Source organism: Oryx dammah, unplaced genomic scaffold (genome assembly GCF_014754425.2).
Source record: "Oryx dammah isolate SB20612 unplaced genomic scaffold, SCBI_Odam_1.1 HiC_scaffold_12, whole genome shotgun sequence".
NCBI lineage: Eukaryota > Metazoa > Chordata > Mammalia > Artiodactyla > Bovidae > Oryx > Oryx dammah.
The window spans coordinates 15,511,793-15,531,521 of NW_024070196.1; the positions used below are offsets into that span (position 1 = coordinate 15,511,793).

A 19,729-nucleotide genomic window follows, 5' to 3' on the forward strand; every position below is an offset into this window, starting at 1 on the left:
CATTATATATTCTTGCCTCCTTTGTCAAAGATAAGATGTCCATAGGTGCATGGATTTATCTCTGGGCTTTCTATTTTGTTCCATTGATCTATATTTCTGTCTTTGTGCCAGTACCATACAGTCTTGATGACTGTAGCTTTGTAGTATAGTCTGAAGTCAGGCAGGTTGGTTCCTCCAGTTCCATTTTTCTTTCTCAAGATTGCTTTGGCTATTCAAGATTTTTTTGTATTTCCATACAAATCTTGAAATTATTTGTTCTAGTTCTGTGAAAAATACCATTGGTAGCTTGTACGGATTACATTGAATCTATAGGTTGCTTTGGATAGTATACTCATTTTCACTATATTGATTCTTCTGATCCATGAACATGGTATATTTCTCCATCTATTTGTGTCATCTTTGATTTCTTAATCATTTATAGTTTTCTATATATAGGTCTTTTGTTTCTTTAGGTAGATTTATTCCTAAGTATTTTATTCTTTTCATTGCAATAGTAAATGAAATTGTTTCCTTAATTTCTCTTTCTGTTTTCTCATTGTTAGTGTATAGGAATAAAAGGGATTTCTGTGTGTTAATTTTATATCCTGCAACTTTACTATACTCACTGATTAGCTCTAGTAGTTTTCTGGTGGTGTCTTTTGGGTTTTATATGTAGAGGATCATGTCATCTGCAAGCAGTGAGAGTTTTACTTCTTCTTTTCCAGTCTGGATTCCTTTTATTTCTTTTTTTTTTTCTCTGATTGCTGTAGCTAAAACTTTCAAAACTATGTTGATTAGTAGTGGTGAGAGTGGGCACCCTTGTCTTGTTCCAGACTTTAGGGGAAATGCTTTCAATTTTTCATCATTGAGGATAATGTTTGCTGTGGGTTTATCATATATGGCTTTTATTATGTTGAGGTATGTTTCTTCTATGCCTGCTTTCTGTTGGGTTTTTATCATAAATGGATGTTGAATTTTGTCAAAGGCTTTCTCTGCATTTTTTGAGGTAACCATATGGTTTTTATCTTTCAATTTGTTAATGTGGTGTATCACACTATTGATTTGTGAATATTGAAGAATCCTTGCATCCCTGGAATAAAGCCCACTTGGTCATAATATATGATCTTTTTAATATGTTGTTGGATTCTGTTTGCTAGAATTTTGGGGTTGAGAATTTTTGCATCTATGCTCATCAGTGATATTGGCCTGTAGTTTTCTTTTTTTGTGGCATCTTTATCTGGTTTTGGTATTAGGGTGATGGTGGCCTCATAGAATGAGTTTGGCAGTTTACCTTCCTCTGCAATTTTCTGGAAGATTTTGAGTAGGATAGTTGTTAGCTCTTCTCTAAATTTTTGGTAGAATTCACCCATAAAGTCATCTGGTCCTGGGCTTTTGTTTGTTGGAAGATGGTTTCTATTTTTATGCCTTATCTTATAGGCTTTCCAGGTGGCTCAGTGGTAAAGAATCTGCCTGCTAAGCAGAAGATGAGAGTTCAGTCGATCCCTGGGTCAGGAAGATTCCCTGGAGAAGGAAATGGCAACCTTCTCCAGTATCCTTGCCTGGAAAATCTCATGGACAGTGGAGCCTGGCAGGCTATAGTCCATGAGGTCATAAAGAGCTGGAAATGACTGAGAGACTCAACAACAACCTTCTCTGTATTTTAATGAGGTATATGAAAAATAATGCCCAGGACGGAGTTCAGAAAGTTTTTGGATGGAAGGGAATCAGGGGACCTGGTTTGGGTGTTACTCCATTGCATGTTCCCAGATTACTGAGCATGAAAATACCAGAAGCCAAACTAGGCAGAAATAGATCAATAAAACTCTTGGAAATTGGGAAAAGAAATCAGGGCAAGTGAAACCATGGATAAATGGGAATAGGCCATGGAAGGAAGTGAAAACTCATTGAACTTTGTCAGATAATAGTGTCTGGGTGCCTTTTATTAGAGCAAGAATAGGACTAAGGAAAGAACATGTGTCTATCAGTATGTAGTATATATATGTTATATATTATACACACACATACACATATGGTCCAACTGGTCAAAAAATGGCACATAAGAGCATTCAAACTGAAAAGAAAGATTGTAGGAACCGTTATGATCAGAGTCAATAGTTACATTTTCTTTGAGGGCAAGTTGAGCTAAAATGAAATGAATTTTAGGTGTTTTTGTTTGTTTGTTTTTTCCCTTGATTGGCATTACTTGTCACAGAGCTAATAAACCGCATCAAGGTTTGTTCAAAAACTGATTGTAAAATTTCCAAGAAACCAGTATTTTTACAAAAAGTATTTTCAGAGACAAACATCAATTTAAGTTTAGATTTTCTAACTCGTTTAATTATACAAGTGAAATCCATAGGAGGTAAATAAAAGCAGATATTGTTTTCCTTCACGTTCTTATTTGTAAGGTACACTTCTAGCAAAAAGAAAAAAGGGAAAAAAGAATGGAAAGGATGAATAGGCGAAGGCAGAGCCATATGATTTCATATGATTGTGTGTGTGTGTGTATGTGTGTTTTTAACCTTCTACAATTTCCTGAAGCACATTGTTAAACCCTGTGAAGCCAGAAGGGTATATTCAAGTGCACTAAGGTGTACATTTTCACTTATTATCCATATGGTTTTCTTCTCAGAACTGAAAGCGTGTTTGTCCCTCTCTCTAGATTCAGGAAATCTTTTTTTTTTTTTTTTTAAAGCAGTGCTTGAGTAGGGGGAAAAAAAAGAAGTGGAAATAGTTCTTTGATTTGCCCAGGAGATTTATTTCTGCAGCAGGAGTGGAAAAACAGCACCCCATAGCAGTTTTCCTAAGTTCATCCACCCTAATCCACCCGTGCCACGCCTCCTTCTGTTTTCTTCCTGTTTCCTTCCTTGCCACCTCATTCTGTCTCATCTGTATATTTCCATGACTCCATTTGCCAAAATAGTGGCCTACTTGAGTAAATGGGTTAAGAAATGGAGATAGCAGTGGCCTGGAGGAAGGAAGGCACAGATAAACATCAGAGCAAGTTCCCAAATTTGGGGTATGGGCAACGGGCTAAGAAAGAACTGTTTTGTTTCTCTCTTCTTGCCTGCTTCCTGCCTTCGTCCAACCTATGTGACTTAGTGACTAAACAACAACATAACCTAAACATGAGGCAAAGATTTCTAAGTGTCAATGTAAGGACAGAGGAGGGAAGATCAGTTTGTAGGCTGTTGTGCTAATCCTGGTGGAAGATGGTGGTGGCTTGCAAAAGCAATGGTTGCAGTGAGTGTGGGAATGACCAATTAGATTCTGCATATGTTTGGAAGAAGAAGGCAGAATTTTCTGGAAAATTTGGCACAAGTTAGGAAAGGAAGAGATGTTGCCACATCAGATGAGCTTGGTGTGAGTTATGGTGGAGAAGCTGTTATAGAGAATGGGGAGCACATGAGGAGTTTGGTTTGGGATATGATAAGTTGGGACTGTCAAGAGAAAAGTTTTTGCTTTTAATGGAATTTAAGGACTAGTCTAGATGGGGAATAAATGAATTTGAAAATCATTAATACAACTGAGGTTTATAAACCACAAGTTTAAATGAGATTACTTAGAAAGGACATGTTGATAAAAGCAAGGAAGTCTTCCAAGGATTGAGCCTTGGAACACGTAACACTAGTGTGTGTGTGCTAAATCACATCAGTTGTGTCCAACTCTGCAACCATGTGGACTGTAGCTTGCCAGGCTCCTCTGTCCTTGGGATTTTCCAGGCAACAATATTGGAGAGGGTTACCATACCCTCCTCCAGGGGAGATTCCTAACCCAGAAATAGAACCCATGTCTCTTCTGTCTCCTGCATTGGCAGGCAGGTTCTTTACCACTACCATCACCTGGGAAGCCCGAGGAATACTAGAGGATGGGAAAATAAGGAGGACCAAGAAGTGACTGAGCTGGGGTATACACACGAAAACATACATCATCATTTTAATCATATTTCAGTTATCAATTCACATTTATAAATATGAATATTATTTTACTATGTGCTTTATTTCTCTTTATACCTCAAAAATTATACCTACCTCTAATAACAATATGCTCATGAACATATGAGTGTGTGTAGGTACATATGCTAATTAATAGGATATTAAATAATTTAAATATATATTAAATCAAAGTGTATAATATTGTATATATATCCATCTATATACTTTAATTCACTATTTCACCAATATAAAACTATTATGATACTACTTTCAAATATTTACCCATGATTTGCTATAATATTTATATCCTATTAAATATTTTTTGTCCAAGCAAATATTTTGTCTTTGTGTGATTGATAGTTGATTCAAGTGTTTGGATTCAGTTTAAATTTCACAGATCTATAAAATAGAATTTAGCTATATTCTTTTTATCTCAATAATTAAATTATACTCATAACTTTCTATTTAAAAAGCTATAACTGTTAAATAACATGTTTAAAGAGTAAGACAATGAATAGGTAGATGAAATTTATGCACACTTAAATTTATTTTATGGGTTGTGATTTTTTTTTAAATATACCATACTATTTCAAATTGGACACCAACATTGGCTTTTATTGTGGAAAATGAGTCTTTCAGCCTCACTAGGTAAGATGCTCATTATTAAAAGACTTAACCAGGAGAACCAGTGCATGCTACACAACTCTGTTCAAATAGAAACTGACTCAGGAACGTGGGGCAGGAGTTACAGTTATGTCCCATGATGGGATGGTGATTGAAGACTGCATTAGGGATGGAGAGGAAGAAGGTGGGAATATATTGGGAGCAGAAAGATGAAAGGGTGATGGAAAAGTTTGGTGGGACCAACACTCATAATGAGAAGTGAACCAGAGCGATTTGTGCTGAATATTAGAGTGCAACAGAAACAGACTCACAGACCTAGAAAAAAGACTTGTGGTTGCCAGCGAGGTAGAGGCAACAGGTAGAATGGGAGTTTGGAGTTAGCAGATGCAAACCAGTATATATAGAATGGTAAACCGCAGGGTCTTACTGTATCCAATCCTGTGATAAATCATAGTGGAAAAGAATATGAAAAAGCGTATGGCTATATATAACTGAGTCACTTTGCTGTAGAGCCGAAATTAACACAACATTGTAAATCAACTCTCCCTCAATTTTTAAAACAACAAGTGAAAATAAGACTAATATTGAACAAAACTGTGAACATAAAGTTGGTGTACCTTAGAGAAGGAACTTTGATCGGGGTTATTGTGTAGTGTGACCAGAGGTGTAGAGGACAACTATAGTCAAAACAGTGGCAGCTCATGTCTCTAAAATGTGCTTCACCGTTCACCTGCATCAGGATTTCCCAAGGTGCTTGTTAGGAAAGCTGCAACTCACTACAGCAGAATCTCTTGGTGTTGCCAGGGCACCTGCATTCTTTATTAAAAATACCCGGGCTCTGACATCATCCCCAAGTGAATCTAATGCCTGTTAAAATTTGAGGACCACTGAACTAAGGTATAAGGAAAGAATATGCAAGAAATAAATCTTGACAGTATGTTCTCTCCAGTGGAGAGGAGACTCTCAGGGAATTTGCTGAGAAAGAAATGTGTAGATAAAACAATGAAAATGGAAAATGTTCAGAAATAAAGTAAGAGTGAACTGCCAGGGAAGTATGGTATGAGTCAAGGAGGAAGGTCATGGTGACAGAGGTCAAAAAGGGGCCGTGGACTGGGACTCCTCTGGTGGTCCAGTGGGTACGACTCCTTGCTCCCAATGCACGGGGCCTGGGTTCCATCCCGGGTCAAGGAACTGTTACGGATTCCACATGCCACAGTGAAGATCAAAGATCCTGAGTGCCACAACTAAGTCTTGGCTCAGTCAAATAAATAAGCAAATAAAAATTAAAAAATAAAATATAATAATAAAAGAGTACGTGGGAATGAACATGTGGGAGACCAGGAATGACACACCCAGAAAGAGGACAGATCTGTGAAGATAAGGTGGGAAGACCACACTGGCTTTCCTGAGCTAAGCCATGGGAGACCTGTCCATCCTCATAAGAAGAAACCAGAAAGCAATGATAACGATAGAAGAGCAGATCAGTTAAAAGGGACCACAGAGCAGCCCCCGCAGGCTGCTTTCTGTGTATGGTCCTTACTAAGTCATATTCTCGGCTGTCAAAAACGCTAGGTATTAAACGTCATCCCCACTCTGATCACACATCAGTAACTTTATGTATTTTTTTCATTGAAGTATAGTTAATTTACAATGTTGTTTCTTTTATCACTGTACAGCAAAGTGATTCATTTACACACACACTTTTTCAGATTCTTTTCCTGTATAGGTTATTAGAAAATATTAAGAATAGTTCCCTGTGTTATACAGTAGGTCCCTGTTGGTGATCTATTTTATATTTAGTAGTGGGTATGTCAATATCTTTATATAATAATTTTTTTGCAGTAATAACACAGAGTTGTTTGATTTACTAAAGATTCTGGTGAATTTAATATTGTATCCAGTCTGAGTACAGGTGAGTAGGAGGACATTCCAGTTCATGATTTTTGTTATAGGCCTCAGCATAGTCTCCCAGGAGATCAGAAGAACCAGAAAGAGAGATAATTGTCAGGGACTATTGTATTCTCTCTCTTCCTCACTGTTGTTACTTGTCATCTGCTTCGGTTTGCATTAAAATAAGTGGTGTGCTTTATTTTTAAACTCCTGCTTCTGAAATAAAAAAAAAAAAAAAAAACTTTGAGTACAAAATTAAGAGCAAATTCTAATCATGTTTCTTAGCCTTTATAAACTTCTATCCTTCATTCAGCTTCTTGTCCTGTCTCCCAGATAGTCCAAGCAACCAAGGACATTTTAAATATAATTGTGAAAAAAGTAAATAAAATAATAGATTTATTGTATTGTCTCCCTAAAGAAACGAATACTTTGTTCTGTAAATCATTAGTGTAAAGGGAAGGGAGAGTTCTTCCGAGATGTTAATTTTTCTTATTGGGTGCTAATATTTTAAAGTAAGAAATGGAAAGAATTATGAGGACCTACTGTGTAGCACAGGAACTCTGCTAATGTTATGTGGCAGCCTGGATGGGAAGGGAATTTGGGGGAGAATGGGTACATATAGATGTAAGGCTGAGTCGCTTTGCTGTGTATCTGATACTGTCACAACATTGTTAATCAACTATATTCCAACATACCTATGGCTGACTCATGCTGATGTTTGGTAGAAACCAATGCAATTCTATAAAGCAATTATCCTTCGATTACAAAAATAAATAAATTTTTTAAAATGGAAAAAAGAATAGAAGAAAAATGGAATTATGGGAATGTTAATAATTGAGCTGGTAAATGTAAAGAGAATATTCAGTATACTCAACAGGGATTGCAAGGTGAAATCCAGCAAAGGGTTTATGTGCCCATGGGTCATAAAGCCAAACTCAACTCTGATAGCAAAGTAAGGATTTATTGCAGAACACCAAGAAGGAAGTGGCAGGCAAGCCTCAGGGCCACTCCATCTTGGTCTTTTGAGTTTGGGATTTTTTTTTTTTTTTAAAGGGGAAGAAGAAAGGGCCAGGATAATCATAGTTTCAAAGCGTAAAGCATCTGCCTGCAATGTGGGAGACTCGGATTTGATCCCTGGGTCAGGAAGATCCCCTGGAGAAGGAAATGGCAACCCACTCCAGTACTATTGCCTAGAAGATTCCATGGATGGAGGAGCCTGGTGGGCTACAGTCCATGGGGTCGCAAAGAGTCGGACATGACTGAGTGACTTCACTCACTTTCTTACTCAATCATAGTTTCAGGAGTCCAGGGTATCTCTGGTTTATGATTCTCGGGCCACGTGGTCCATAACTTGAGCCTGTTAGTTCATCATGCCCTGAAGAAACAACCTGAGTTTGTAAGTTAATGATGATATCTACAACAACAATTATACTATATTGACAATGGTACAGATGACAGCAATTTTAATCAACTGTTTGGTTGATGAGCACAAGATTGAGGTCAAAGAGGACAAGAATGGGTATCAAATTTTGAATAGAGATAGGAATCATAAACTGTAAGGGAACTTTGTTTCAAGAAGACTTAGTTTCAATGGTATAATGAAAAAAAGCACTGATGGTTGGATGTAAAGGGATATAACCAAGTGTTGTACCCACCCTGTCAATGTACCAACCATGGCCACTCTCCTTTTCCTTTGAAGTTTTGCTGGAATGTCTCTTTCATCTTTCTTAATGCAACTGGACAAAGACTCCATCATTTGATGGAATTCTTACCACCATGATGTGCTTAACCAATTCTTAAATGATGATTATAAAAGTCAGTAATTCTTTCATTTGTAGTCAGTTTTAGATATTTTTGCAAGTTAAATGAAACTGCAAGGCGAACAAAAAGGGTGGTGAAAAAAATAGCATAATGGAATGTTTATGTCATCAATGTCCCTTTTCTATCCAACAAAATTCTCCATATGCTCACTTAGCCTTAATTTATATTCTCCCCATTTCTCAGCTATTAGAATTTATGCCTTCTGCCCTAACTATCATGGGGAAGATATACATAGTAATTATTAAATTACTGCTCTGTGTCATGCACTATTTTAGGCATTTCACGTGAATGATGGCCGATCTTACCCACCTCTTAGAACTGTTTGGTTAATTATTCCCACTTTCCTGATGAGGAAACTAAGATTACGCTAAGATCACCCAGCCTACTAAGTGGCAGAGCCAGGATCTATATTGATAATGGCTTAAATATAAAGGTTCAAACTCCTCTCTCTGTACTGTGTGACCTCAGGTTCATTAGTAATTAAATTTGTTTTGAATGCTAATTTTTGACATATGTGATCATGAAAAATCTTCTCAGTGCTTAAGCAAGGACTAGAATCATTTCACCTAGTCTTTCAAAATATCTTGGTCATTTGACTTGAAAAAACTCAGAGTATCACAAATATCTCTTAAAGTAATTCTTATCTGTTCAGTAGAAAGTAGTGCTATTAGGAGTTCTGTTTATCACTTAGCATCTGGTCCTAAGTGCTGACAGTTCTTTCTGCTTATTGTGTAATTCGCCTTTATCTTTGTTGTTGCAGTACTGGATACCAGTTTATTTACTATTCACCTGAAAACACAGCCAAAGCAAAAGAAGTTCTCAGCAACATCAATCAACTACAACCTCTGATAGCAACCCATGCAGACCTACTGCTTAATTCTGCAAGCCAGCATTCTCCAGACAGCTTGAAGAATTCTTTAAAGATGCTTTCAGAAAAAGTAAGATCCAAATCGTCACTGCAATGGGGAAAACGAAATACCCAAATCCCCACTGGTGTTGCTTTCTGCATACATTACCTTTCATAGCATCTGGAAATGTAAAATAGACCAGGTTAGAAAGTAAGCTTCAAAGTATTGCCACAGGATCAAAATGAATTGGCCTCATTCTCTTTTCAAATCTTATTGAACATTTTTTTTTCCTAGTAGGAAATGAAACCTATTATTGGTTGAAGTATATTTTCTCTTTTCCTTGACATCTTTCATTTTCTTTGCTTCATGGTTGTATTAAATGAATTAAATTAGATTTTGAAAAGTATTTTCCTCTGGCGAGCACCTAATTTTTATGCATATGAAGCTACCCCTTTGAGTAGGAATGTCACTTCATTTGGGAGCAGAACTTTCATGTGGATTCTCATCAGTAGCATGGGGTGATTCTTGTGCCTCAGTTTGCTTTCTACAACCTTGTCTCCTGGGAGAAGGTTCTAAAAATTTCCAAAATTATTAGTTAATGTTTGAAATGTACTGGGACCTAGGTCTGCATTCTTCCAAAGGTGACTTGCATTTGTATATGTAAAGAGAAAAGCTAGTCTGGCATGGGGTAGATACTCAAACATCAATTTCCATAATGAATGAGGGCATCTCAATGATATGGAGAACCAAGATAGGAAAAAATCAAATTGCAGCTTGATTAGAAATGCAAAGTCAGATGTCTTAAGAGTCCAATTCTGGTACACTCATTCATAACCTCTGCATCCTGAGGACATCTTGCAATTTATAATGAGATATTTCTAATAAATACGCCCTTGAAGAAACTGACCAAAGAAAATTCTCATGATAACATTTTAGAATAAAATAGTGTAGTTTATTGCATCCCTGAAGTACAGATTCCTAGAAACTTGAATACTATATCTGTATATATATATATATATTTGACTCAGATATGTTCATTTGTACCACTTTGCCCTTACTTAACATTTTAAAGTCTATATTATCATATATTTTTCTCATAGGATGTACTCAACGTCTATTTTCAGAAGAAAAATAGCTAAGATGTCATCGGAAAAGTTGAGTGAATTGTCTAATAAACTAAGGAATGAAAAATTAAAACCCAAGACTTCCAGTTCAAAACGCAGTCTTCCTTCCATGCTAGGATATGTGCCTACATCATGAAAAGAGAGGGAAAAATTGACCCAAACTTTACAACTACCTACATTGTCCAATATCATGCTACTGATTTCAGTGGCTTAGGTTATTTCACTGAACCTTCAAACTGTGTGTCCATATTATCTCCATTTCACAAAGGAAGAGATGGAACTCAGAGAAGCTTAAAGCATGTACAAGATCAGGCAGATAGAGTCAAACCCAGGATTCAAACAAAACTAGTGGTCACACCCAGGGTCTAGTTGACTCAGGAATGGAAACCCTTAATGGTATTTTCCATGTAATATATGTTTTGATATTTCCTTTGTTAAAAAATAAAAAAATTATTAAACTCCTCAGCAATACTTAAGTATTCTAATAGTCAATGAATATGTTATGGCTAAGAAAAAGGAAGGAGGAGGGTGTTGCATTGAGTAAAATAATAGAATTGTTTTCAGTTCATTTCTTTTTTGGATTTGTAGATGAGGTGAGGTCTTCCTGGGTTCAGCTACGCAGAAAATTCTAGCAATTAGTACCTTACAGTGGTGATTTCAGAGCATCTTCCTGTGCATTGGGCAGGGCTTTGTCGTTTCATGCATCATTTACAACTTGCTGCGGTGATTTGGGGGAGGGGCAGGGCATGTATAATATTTTCACCTCCTTTAATTCAGCATTGGTCCAACTTTCATCCCCCCCCCTTTTTTTTTTTACTGAGTAGACAAGTTTTGTCTACTAATAAATCTGTCAGCACTTGAAATCAGAAGGAATTTTTTTTTTTAGGTTAAGTTTGCAAGCCATGCATTTCTTTAAGAATTCATGCTCAGAATTTCAAAGAAGTACCTAAGTTAACAGAGCTTTGCATAGTATATGAAGACAGTTACTAGGTTGTGGTTTACAGTGAAGTATTATCCTTGAGGGCTTCCTTGATGGTTCAGAGGATAAAGAACCTGCCTGCAATAAATCTAGCATAAAAGGTAAATCACATAAATAGCACTTTAAATTTTAGTATAGTTTAATATTAGCAAGAGTTAACTTAAACTCTTAAACTCTTAAACTCGGGGACTTGCACACTATGGATTAGAAAATAAATCTTTTCTTTATTGATAGCCCCCTTTTTTCTTTTATTGAATGTGAACTGGCATATTTGGAAAACAAGTTCTTGAGTTATTTTCTTAGAAAATCATCCTTATAGATATTCAGTACATAATAGGGATCTAACTGAATTCCCACAGTAAAATTTTCTATAAATTTTTCATGTTCTAATATGGAGAAACTCAATTGAGTGTTTCTGATTTTTTAATTCTTAGTATATCTTCTGATGGGTAAGTGGATTTTATTTGCTACGTATTAGTTTATGGAAATATTAAAGAAATTATTTAATTTTATGATGTAGGATTATAGCCAAAGACAAATTCTGACTATACATGAATAATCCAAACAGAGAAGACAAAGCATAAACCAAAGTTTTAACATAAGATATGAAAGGTTAGTAATAGAGTGGGATAAAAGACACATTTTACTTTTCCCTAGACTAAAATTACACTGCATTAAGACCAAAAAAAGACAAAAAGAGGAGGGAGAGAGAGAGGAAAGCAATGTAAATAAATTCAAAATGAAAAAAATAAAGACCCAAATGTAAGCATATATATCATAAATTAAATGTATGTCTGACATTAGCTTCAAATACACATGATAGTCTCCATTTCATAGAGGTGGATAGACCTTTTTTAAGAAACCCATAATTATTCTGGGGCTTCCCTGGTAACTCAGAGGTAAAGAATCAGCCTACAATGCAGGAGATGTGGGTTTCAACCCTGGGTCAGGACCTGAAGGAGGAAATGGCAATATACTCCAGTATTCTTGCCTGGGAAATCTCACGGATAGAAGGTCCTGGCAGGCTACAGTCTGTGGGATCGCAAGAGTCTGACACAACTTAGTGACTAAACAAACAATAACATTATTATTCTGCTCCTCACAAAGCAATTTCTGTCACTAAGTTGTGTCCTAATCCTTGTGACCCCATGGACTGCGGCATGCCAGTCTTTCCTTTCCCTCACTATCTCCTAAAGTTTTCTCAAATTCATGTCCATTGAGTTGGTAATACTATCAAACCATCTAATTCTCTGCTGCCCCCTTCTCCTTTTGCCTTCAATCTTTCTTAGCATCAGTCTTTTCCAGTGAGTCAGCTCTTGACATCAGGTAGTCAGAGTATTAGAGCATCAGCTTCAGCATCAGTCATTCCATTGAATATTCAGGTTGATTTCCTTTAGGACTGACTAATTTTATCTCATTGCTGTCCACGGGACTCTCAAGAGTCCATGCAATTCAAAAGCATCAGCTCTTTGGCACTCAGCCTTCTTTATGGTCCAACCCTCACATCCATCCATGACTACTGGAAAAATCGTACCTTTTACTATATAAACTTTTGTTGGCAAAGTGATGAGTCTGCTTTTTAATATGCTGTTTGTCATAGCTTTTCTTCCAAGGAGGAAGGGTGAAAGAAAATTTCATGGTTGTGGTCACCATCTGCAGTGATTTTGGAGCCCAAGAAAATAAACTCTGTTACTGCTTCCACTTTTTCCCCTTCTATTTGCCATGAAATGATGGAGCCAATTGCCATGATCTTAGTGTTTTGAATGTTGAGTTTTAAGCCAGCATTTTTACTTTCCTCTTTCACCCTCATTAAGAGGCTCTTTGGTTCCTCTTCGCTTTCTGCCATTAGGGTAGTATCTTCTGCATGTCTAAGGTTGTTGATTTCTCCCAGCAATCTTGATTCCAGCTGTGCTTCATCCATCCTGGCATTTTGCATGATGTACTCAACATATCAGTTAAATAAGCAGAGTGGCAATATACAGCCTTGTCATACGACTTTCCCAATTTTAAACCAGTCAGTTGTTCCATGTAAGGTTCTAACTGTTGCTTCTTTACCTGCACACAGGTTTCTCGGGAGACAGCTAAGATGGACTGGTATTCCCATCTCTTTAAGAATTTTCCACAGTTTGTTGTGATCCATACAGTCAAAGTCTTTATCATAGTCAATGAAGCAGATGTTTTTCTGGAATTCCCTTGCTTCATCTATGATCCTACAGATGTTGGCAATTTGATCTCTGGTTCCTCTGCATTTTCTAAACCCAGCCTGTACATCTGGAAGTGTCCGCTTCACATGCTTCTGAAGCCTGTCTTGAAGGATTTTAAGCATAACCTTGCTAGTATGTGAGTTGAGTGCAACTGGACAGTAGTTTGAACTTCATTTGGCATTGCTTTTTTTTCAGATTGGAATCAAAACTGCCCTTTTCCAGTCCTGTGGCCACTACTGAGTTTTTCAAATTTGCTGACATATTGAGTGCAGCACTTTTAACAGTATCATCTTTTAGGTTTTGAAATTTCAGCAGGAATTCCATCACCTTCACTAGCTTTGTTACTAGTAATGCTTCCTAACCCCCACTTGACTTCACACCCCAGGATGTCTGACTCTAGGTGAAGGACCATGCCATTGTGGTTATGCAGGTCAGGGCTTCCCTGGTGACTCAGACGGTAAAGTGTCTGTCTGCCTGCAAGGTGGGAGACCCAGGTTCAATCCCTGGGTCAAGAAGATCCCTTAGAGAAGGAAATGCCAACCCACTCCAGTACTCTTGCCTGGAAAATTCCATGGACGGAGGAGCCTGGTAGGCTATACAGTCCATGGTGTCGCAAAGAGTCAGACATGACTGAGCTACTTCATTTTCACTTTCAAGACCTTTTTTTACAGTTCTTTGGTGTATTCTTGCCAACTCTTCTTAATCTCTTCTGCCTCTGTTAGGTCCTTACTGTTTTTGTCCTTTATTGTGCCTGTTGTTACATGATATGAACACGTGTCTCTAATTTTCTTGAAGAGATCTCTAGTCCTTGCTATTCTAATATTTTCCTCTATTTCTTTGCATTGTTCATTGAAGAAGGCCTTGCTATATCTCCTTGCCATTCTTTGCAACTCTGCATTCAACTGAGTATATCTGTCTCTTTCTCTCTCACCTTTTGCTTCTCTTCTTTTCTCAGCTGTTTGTAAAGCTTTCTCAGAGTACCACTTGGCCTTCTTGCATTTCTTTTTCTTTGGAATGGTTTTGGTCACTGCCTCTTATACAATGTTACAAACCTCTGTCCATAGTTCTTCAGGCACTCTGTTTACCAGACCTTGAATCTATTCATCACCTCTACTGTATCACCATATGGGATTTGATTTAGGTCATACCTGAATGGACTAGTGGTTTTTCCTACTTTGTTTAATTTGAGCCTGAATTTTGCATTAAGGAGCTGATAATCTCAGCCACAGTCAGCTCAAGATCTTGCTTTTTCTGACTGTATAAAGCTTCTCCATCTTCAGCTGCAAAGAATATGATCAGTCTGACTTCAGTATTGATCATTTGATGATGTCTCTGGTGGCTTAGATGGTGAAGAATATGCCTGCAATGCAAGAGACCCAGGTTTGATCCCTGAGTTGGGAAGATCCCCTGAAGAAGGGATAGGCTACCCACTTTAGTATTCTTGGGCTTTCCTGGTGGCTCAGATGGTAAAGAATCCACCTGCAGTGTGGGAGACCTGGGTTCAATCCCTGGGTTGGGAAGATCCTCTGGAAGAGAGCATGGCAACCCACTCCAGTATTCTTGCCTGGAGAGTCCCTGTGGTCTGAGGACCTGGGCTACACTCCATGAGATCGCAGAGAGTCAGACACGACTGAGTGACTAAGCACAGCACAGCACAGGTGTTTAAATAAATTTATATAAAAATGCAATGGAAATTCATTGGGGAAAGGATATCTTTTTAACGTATAGGGCAGGAACAATTGGATATCTGTGTGCAGAGTAAACCATTCCTTATCCACACCTGACACATATGAGTTCAGTTCAGTTCAGTTCAGTCGCTCAGTCATGTCCGACTCTTTGCGACCCCATGAATCGCAGCACACCAGGCCTCCCTGTCCATCACCAACTCCCGGAGTTCACTCACACTCACGTCCATCGAGTCAGTGATGCCATCCAGCCATCTCATCCTGGGTCGTCCCCTTCTCCTCCTGGGCCCCAATCCCTCCCAGCATCAGAGTCTTTTCCAATGAGTCAACTCTTTGCATGAGGTGGCCAAAGTACTGGAGTTTCAGCTTTAGCATCATTCCTTCCAAAGAAATCCCAGGGCTGATCTGCTTCAGAATGGACTGGTTGGATCTCCTTGCAGTCCAGGGGACTCTAAAGAGTCTTCTCCAACACCACAGTTCAAAAGCATCAATTCTCTGGCATTCAGCCTTCTTCACAGTACAATTCTCACATCCATACATGACCACAGGAAAAACCATAGCCTTGACTAGTCGGCAATGTAATGTCTTTGCTTTTGAATATGCTATCTAGTTTGGTCATAACTTTCCTTCCAAGGAGTAAGCGTCTTTTAATTTCATGGCTGCAGTCACCATCTGCAGTGATTTTGGAGCCCCCCCCAAAATAAAGTTTGACACTGTTTCCGCTGTTTCCCCATCTATTTCCCATGAAGTGATGGGACCGGATGCCATGATCTTCGTTTTCTAAATGTTGAGCTTTAAGCCAACTTTTTCACTCTCCTCTTTCACTTTCATCAAGAGGCTTTTTAGTTCCTCTTCACTTTCTGCCATAAGGGTCGTGTCATCTGCATATGTGAGGTTATTGATATTTCTCCCGGCAATCTTGATTCCAGCTTGTGTTTCTTCCAGTCCAGCGTTTCTCATGATGTACTCTGCATATAAGTTAAATAAGCAAGGTGACAATATACAGTCTTGATGTACTCCTTTTCCTATTTGGAACCAGTCGGGTATTCCATGTCCAGTTCTAACTGTTGCTTCCTGACCTGCATACAGATTTCTCAAGAGGCAGGTCAGGTGATCTGGTATTCCCATCTCTTTCAGAATTGTCCACAGTTTATTGTGATCCACACAGTCAAAGGCTTTGGCATAGTCAATAAAGCAGAAATAGATGTTTTTCTGGAACTCTTGCTTTTTCGATGATCCAGTGGATGTTGGCAATTTGATCTCTGGTTCCTTTGCCTTTTCTAAAACCAGCTTGCACATCAGGAAGTTCACAGTTCACGTATTGCTGATGCCTGGCTTGGAGAATTTTGAGCATTACTTTACTAGCGTGTGAAATGAGTGAAATTGTGCCATAGTTTTAGTTTGAGCATTCTTTGGCATTGCCCCTCTTTGGGATTGGAATGAAAACTGACCTTTTCTAGTCCCATATATAAACATTAATTAAAAATGGATCATAGACCTTATATACAAGCTAAAAGAAACAAAGCAAGGACTTCCCTGGTGGGCCAGTGGTTAAGAATCCACCTTCTAATGCAGGGGATGCCAGTTCAGTCCCTAGTGGGGGAATTAAGATTCCACATGCTGGGACAACTAAACCTGCAAGCTGCAACCACTGAGCCCATGTACCCTAGAGCCCATGTTCCACAACACGAGAAGCCCCTGTGCCTGTGCCGCAACTGGAGAAATCTTGGACTCCACCGCAAAGAGCCCGCATGCTGCAAAAAAGACCCAGCACAGCCAAAACAAGAAAAATGAAAAAAGCAAATAAATAAGTAAGCAGATATACAATAGAAGAATTTGTTTTTTCATCTTGGATTAGGCAAATATTTCTTAGAACACAGAAAGCGTGAACAAAAGAACATAAATGATATATAAGACTTTTTCAAAATTAAAAACTGTCAATGTTTTCAAAAAACACTATTAAGAAAATGAAAAGGCAAGTCTAGAGTAGGAAAAGGTATTTGTAAAATAGATGTCTGATAAAGGACTTGTAGCCAAGTGTGTATTCTTACAACTTAATAATAAAACCATTACAAATGAGCAAAGAATTGTAAAGACATTTTACCAAAAATGATGGATGACAAGCACATGAAAAGATACTCATCATCATTTGTTATTAGGAAAATGCAGATTTAAACTAAAATGAGGTACCACTAAGCACCCACTGGGTTTCCCTGGTGGCTCAAATGATAAAGAATCCACCTGCAATGCAGGAGACCTGGATTCAATCTCTTGAGTTGGAAAGATCCCCTGGAGGAGGGTATAGCAACCCACTCCAGTATTCTTGCCTGGAGAATCCCCATGGACAAAGGAGCCTGGTAGGCTACAGGCCAATGGGTCTCAAAGAGTTGGACACAGCTGAGCAACTAAGCACAGAAAGCCACCCACTAGAGGAGTTAAAATCAATAGGGCTGAGCATAGGAAGAGTTGGAAAGGATATAAAATAACTGGAACATTCATCCATCATTGATGGGTACACGTTTGCAGCTTGAAAAATCAGTTCAGCAGTGTCTCATAAAGTTAAAAAGAAATATGATCTCGCCCTCCTAATCTCATTTACCTGAGAAAAGGTCTATTCTGTAGGTACTGAAGGGTTGACATTGGAAACCCAGTGACTTGCTTTGTGAAGATCATCCTTTGAGCAACAACTAAGCTGAGTAAGAACAGAGATTTGAATATTGAGCATAATGAAATGTCAGTAGTGCTTCAGGGGAGCTTTTGCTGAAATACAAATTCTGATTCAGGAGTTCTGAGCTGGAACTCAGATGTCAGTATTTTATTTGGATAACATCCTGAAAAAAAGAAGGGTTAAAGAAAATAGAATCAACTGGTAAGAAGACAAAGGAAATATCAACATGGAACACAGAAGGGTTATTAACTAGGATTAGCTGTAGGAATATAATACAAGAGTCAATCTTGGAAATTACTGAAAAGGTCTAACCAGTAGAAATTGATCACTAACCCAGAAGATAATATTCCTGAAGTTGCTCCAGAGAAGAACACATTTATTTAAAAACTTGAGATCAGGCTGGGGTTGTAAATTCAGAAGACTTGCAGATGGAACCCCTTCACCATGCTGATTCAGGAGGTAGGCAGAAATGGATTGTGAAGACCTTGGCATAACAAAAAATGACCCTTGAAGTGATAGAATGAATAACATCACCAGTAGGAAAAAATGCTTTTAAGAAAATGGTTTAGGAACATCCCTGGCAGTCCAGTGCTTAAGACTCTGAGTTTACAATGCAGGGAGCACAAGTTCAGTCCCTGGTCGGGGAAGTAAGATCACATGCCATGTAGTGTGGCCACAAAATTTAAAAAAAAAAAATTAAAAAAGAAAGTGGTTTGCAGTCCCTTAGGGTCCACTTAACTACATTTTGAGTGACCAGGGGATTATGAGTCAGTAACAGAAACTGAAAAGGTGGGTCAATAAAAAGAAAAATAAAGAGAAGTATACTGTTTACAGTGAACTCCCATAAGGGTTTCACAGATAGGCACTGTAATTTTGTACATACTGGGAAAAAGTAGTTATGTGATTTTAGCCAAGGACAAGAGGATATTTTATATAAGCTGCCCAGATGTCAGGTATCTTTCCTGGCTGAAAGCTCAATATTCTTTGCTGAAGTTATTAAGAAGAGGTGGCAAGAATACACAGAAGAACTATACGAAAAAGATCTTCACAACCAAGATAATCACGATGGTGTGATCACTCACCTAGAGCCAGACATCCTGGAATGTGAAGTCAAGTGGGCCTTAGAAAGCATCACTACGAACAAAGCTAGTGGAGGTGATGGAATTCCAGTTGAGCTGTTTCAAATCCTGAAAGATGATGCTGTCAAAGTGCTGCACTCAATATGCCAGCAAATTTGGAAAACTCAGCAGTGGCCACAGGACTGGAAAAGGTCAGTTTTCGTTCCAATCCCAAAGAAAGGCAATGCCAAAGAATGCTCAAACTACTGCACAATTGCACTCATCTCACATGCTAGTAAAGTAATGCTCAAAATTCTCCAAGCCAGGCATCAGCAATACGTGAACCGTGAACTTCCTGATGTGCAAGCTGCTTTTAGAAAAGGCAGAGGAACCAGAGATCAAATTGCCAACATACACTGGATCATGGAAAAAGCAAGGGAGTTCCAGAAAAACATCTATTTCTGCTTTATTGACTATGCCAAAGCCTTTGACTGTGTGGATCACAATAAACTGTGGAAAATTCTGAAAGAGATGGGAATACCAGACCACCTGACCTGCCTCCTGAGAAATCTGTATGCAGGTCAAGAAGCAACAGTTAGAACTGGACATGGAACAACAGACTGGTTCCAAATAGGAAAAGGAGTACGTCAAGGCTGTATATTGTCACCCTGCTTATTTAACTTATATGCAGAGTACATCATGAGAAACATTGGGCTGGAAGAAGCACAAGCTGGAATCAAGATTGCTGGGAGAAATATCAATAACCTCAGATATGCAGATGACACCACCCTTATGACAGAAAGTGAAGAGGAACTAAAAAGCCTGTGGCCACTGCTGAGTTTTCCAAATTTGCTGGCATATTGAGTTGATGAAAGTGAAAGAGGAGAGTGAAAAAGTTGGCTTAAAGCTCAACA

General features: G+C 38.2%; 1 protein-coding gene across 4 annotated transcripts in view; it reads left to right on the forward strand.

Moving 5' to 3' along the window:
• The window catches only part of INPP4B (inositol polyphosphate-4-phosphatase type II B), a 704,914-nt gene that overhangs the window by 548,832 nt on the left and 136,353 nt on the right, over positions 1-19,729 (forward strand). For all 4 annotated transcript variants that reach the window (XM_040250456.1, XM_040250457.1, XM_040250454.1 and 1 more), the window contains one exon: positions 9,010-9,187. In XM_040250456.1, coding sequence (XP_040106390.1) covers positions 9,010-9,187 — 178 coding nt within the window. The remainder of the gene's footprint in view (positions 1-9,009; positions 9,188-19,729) is intronic.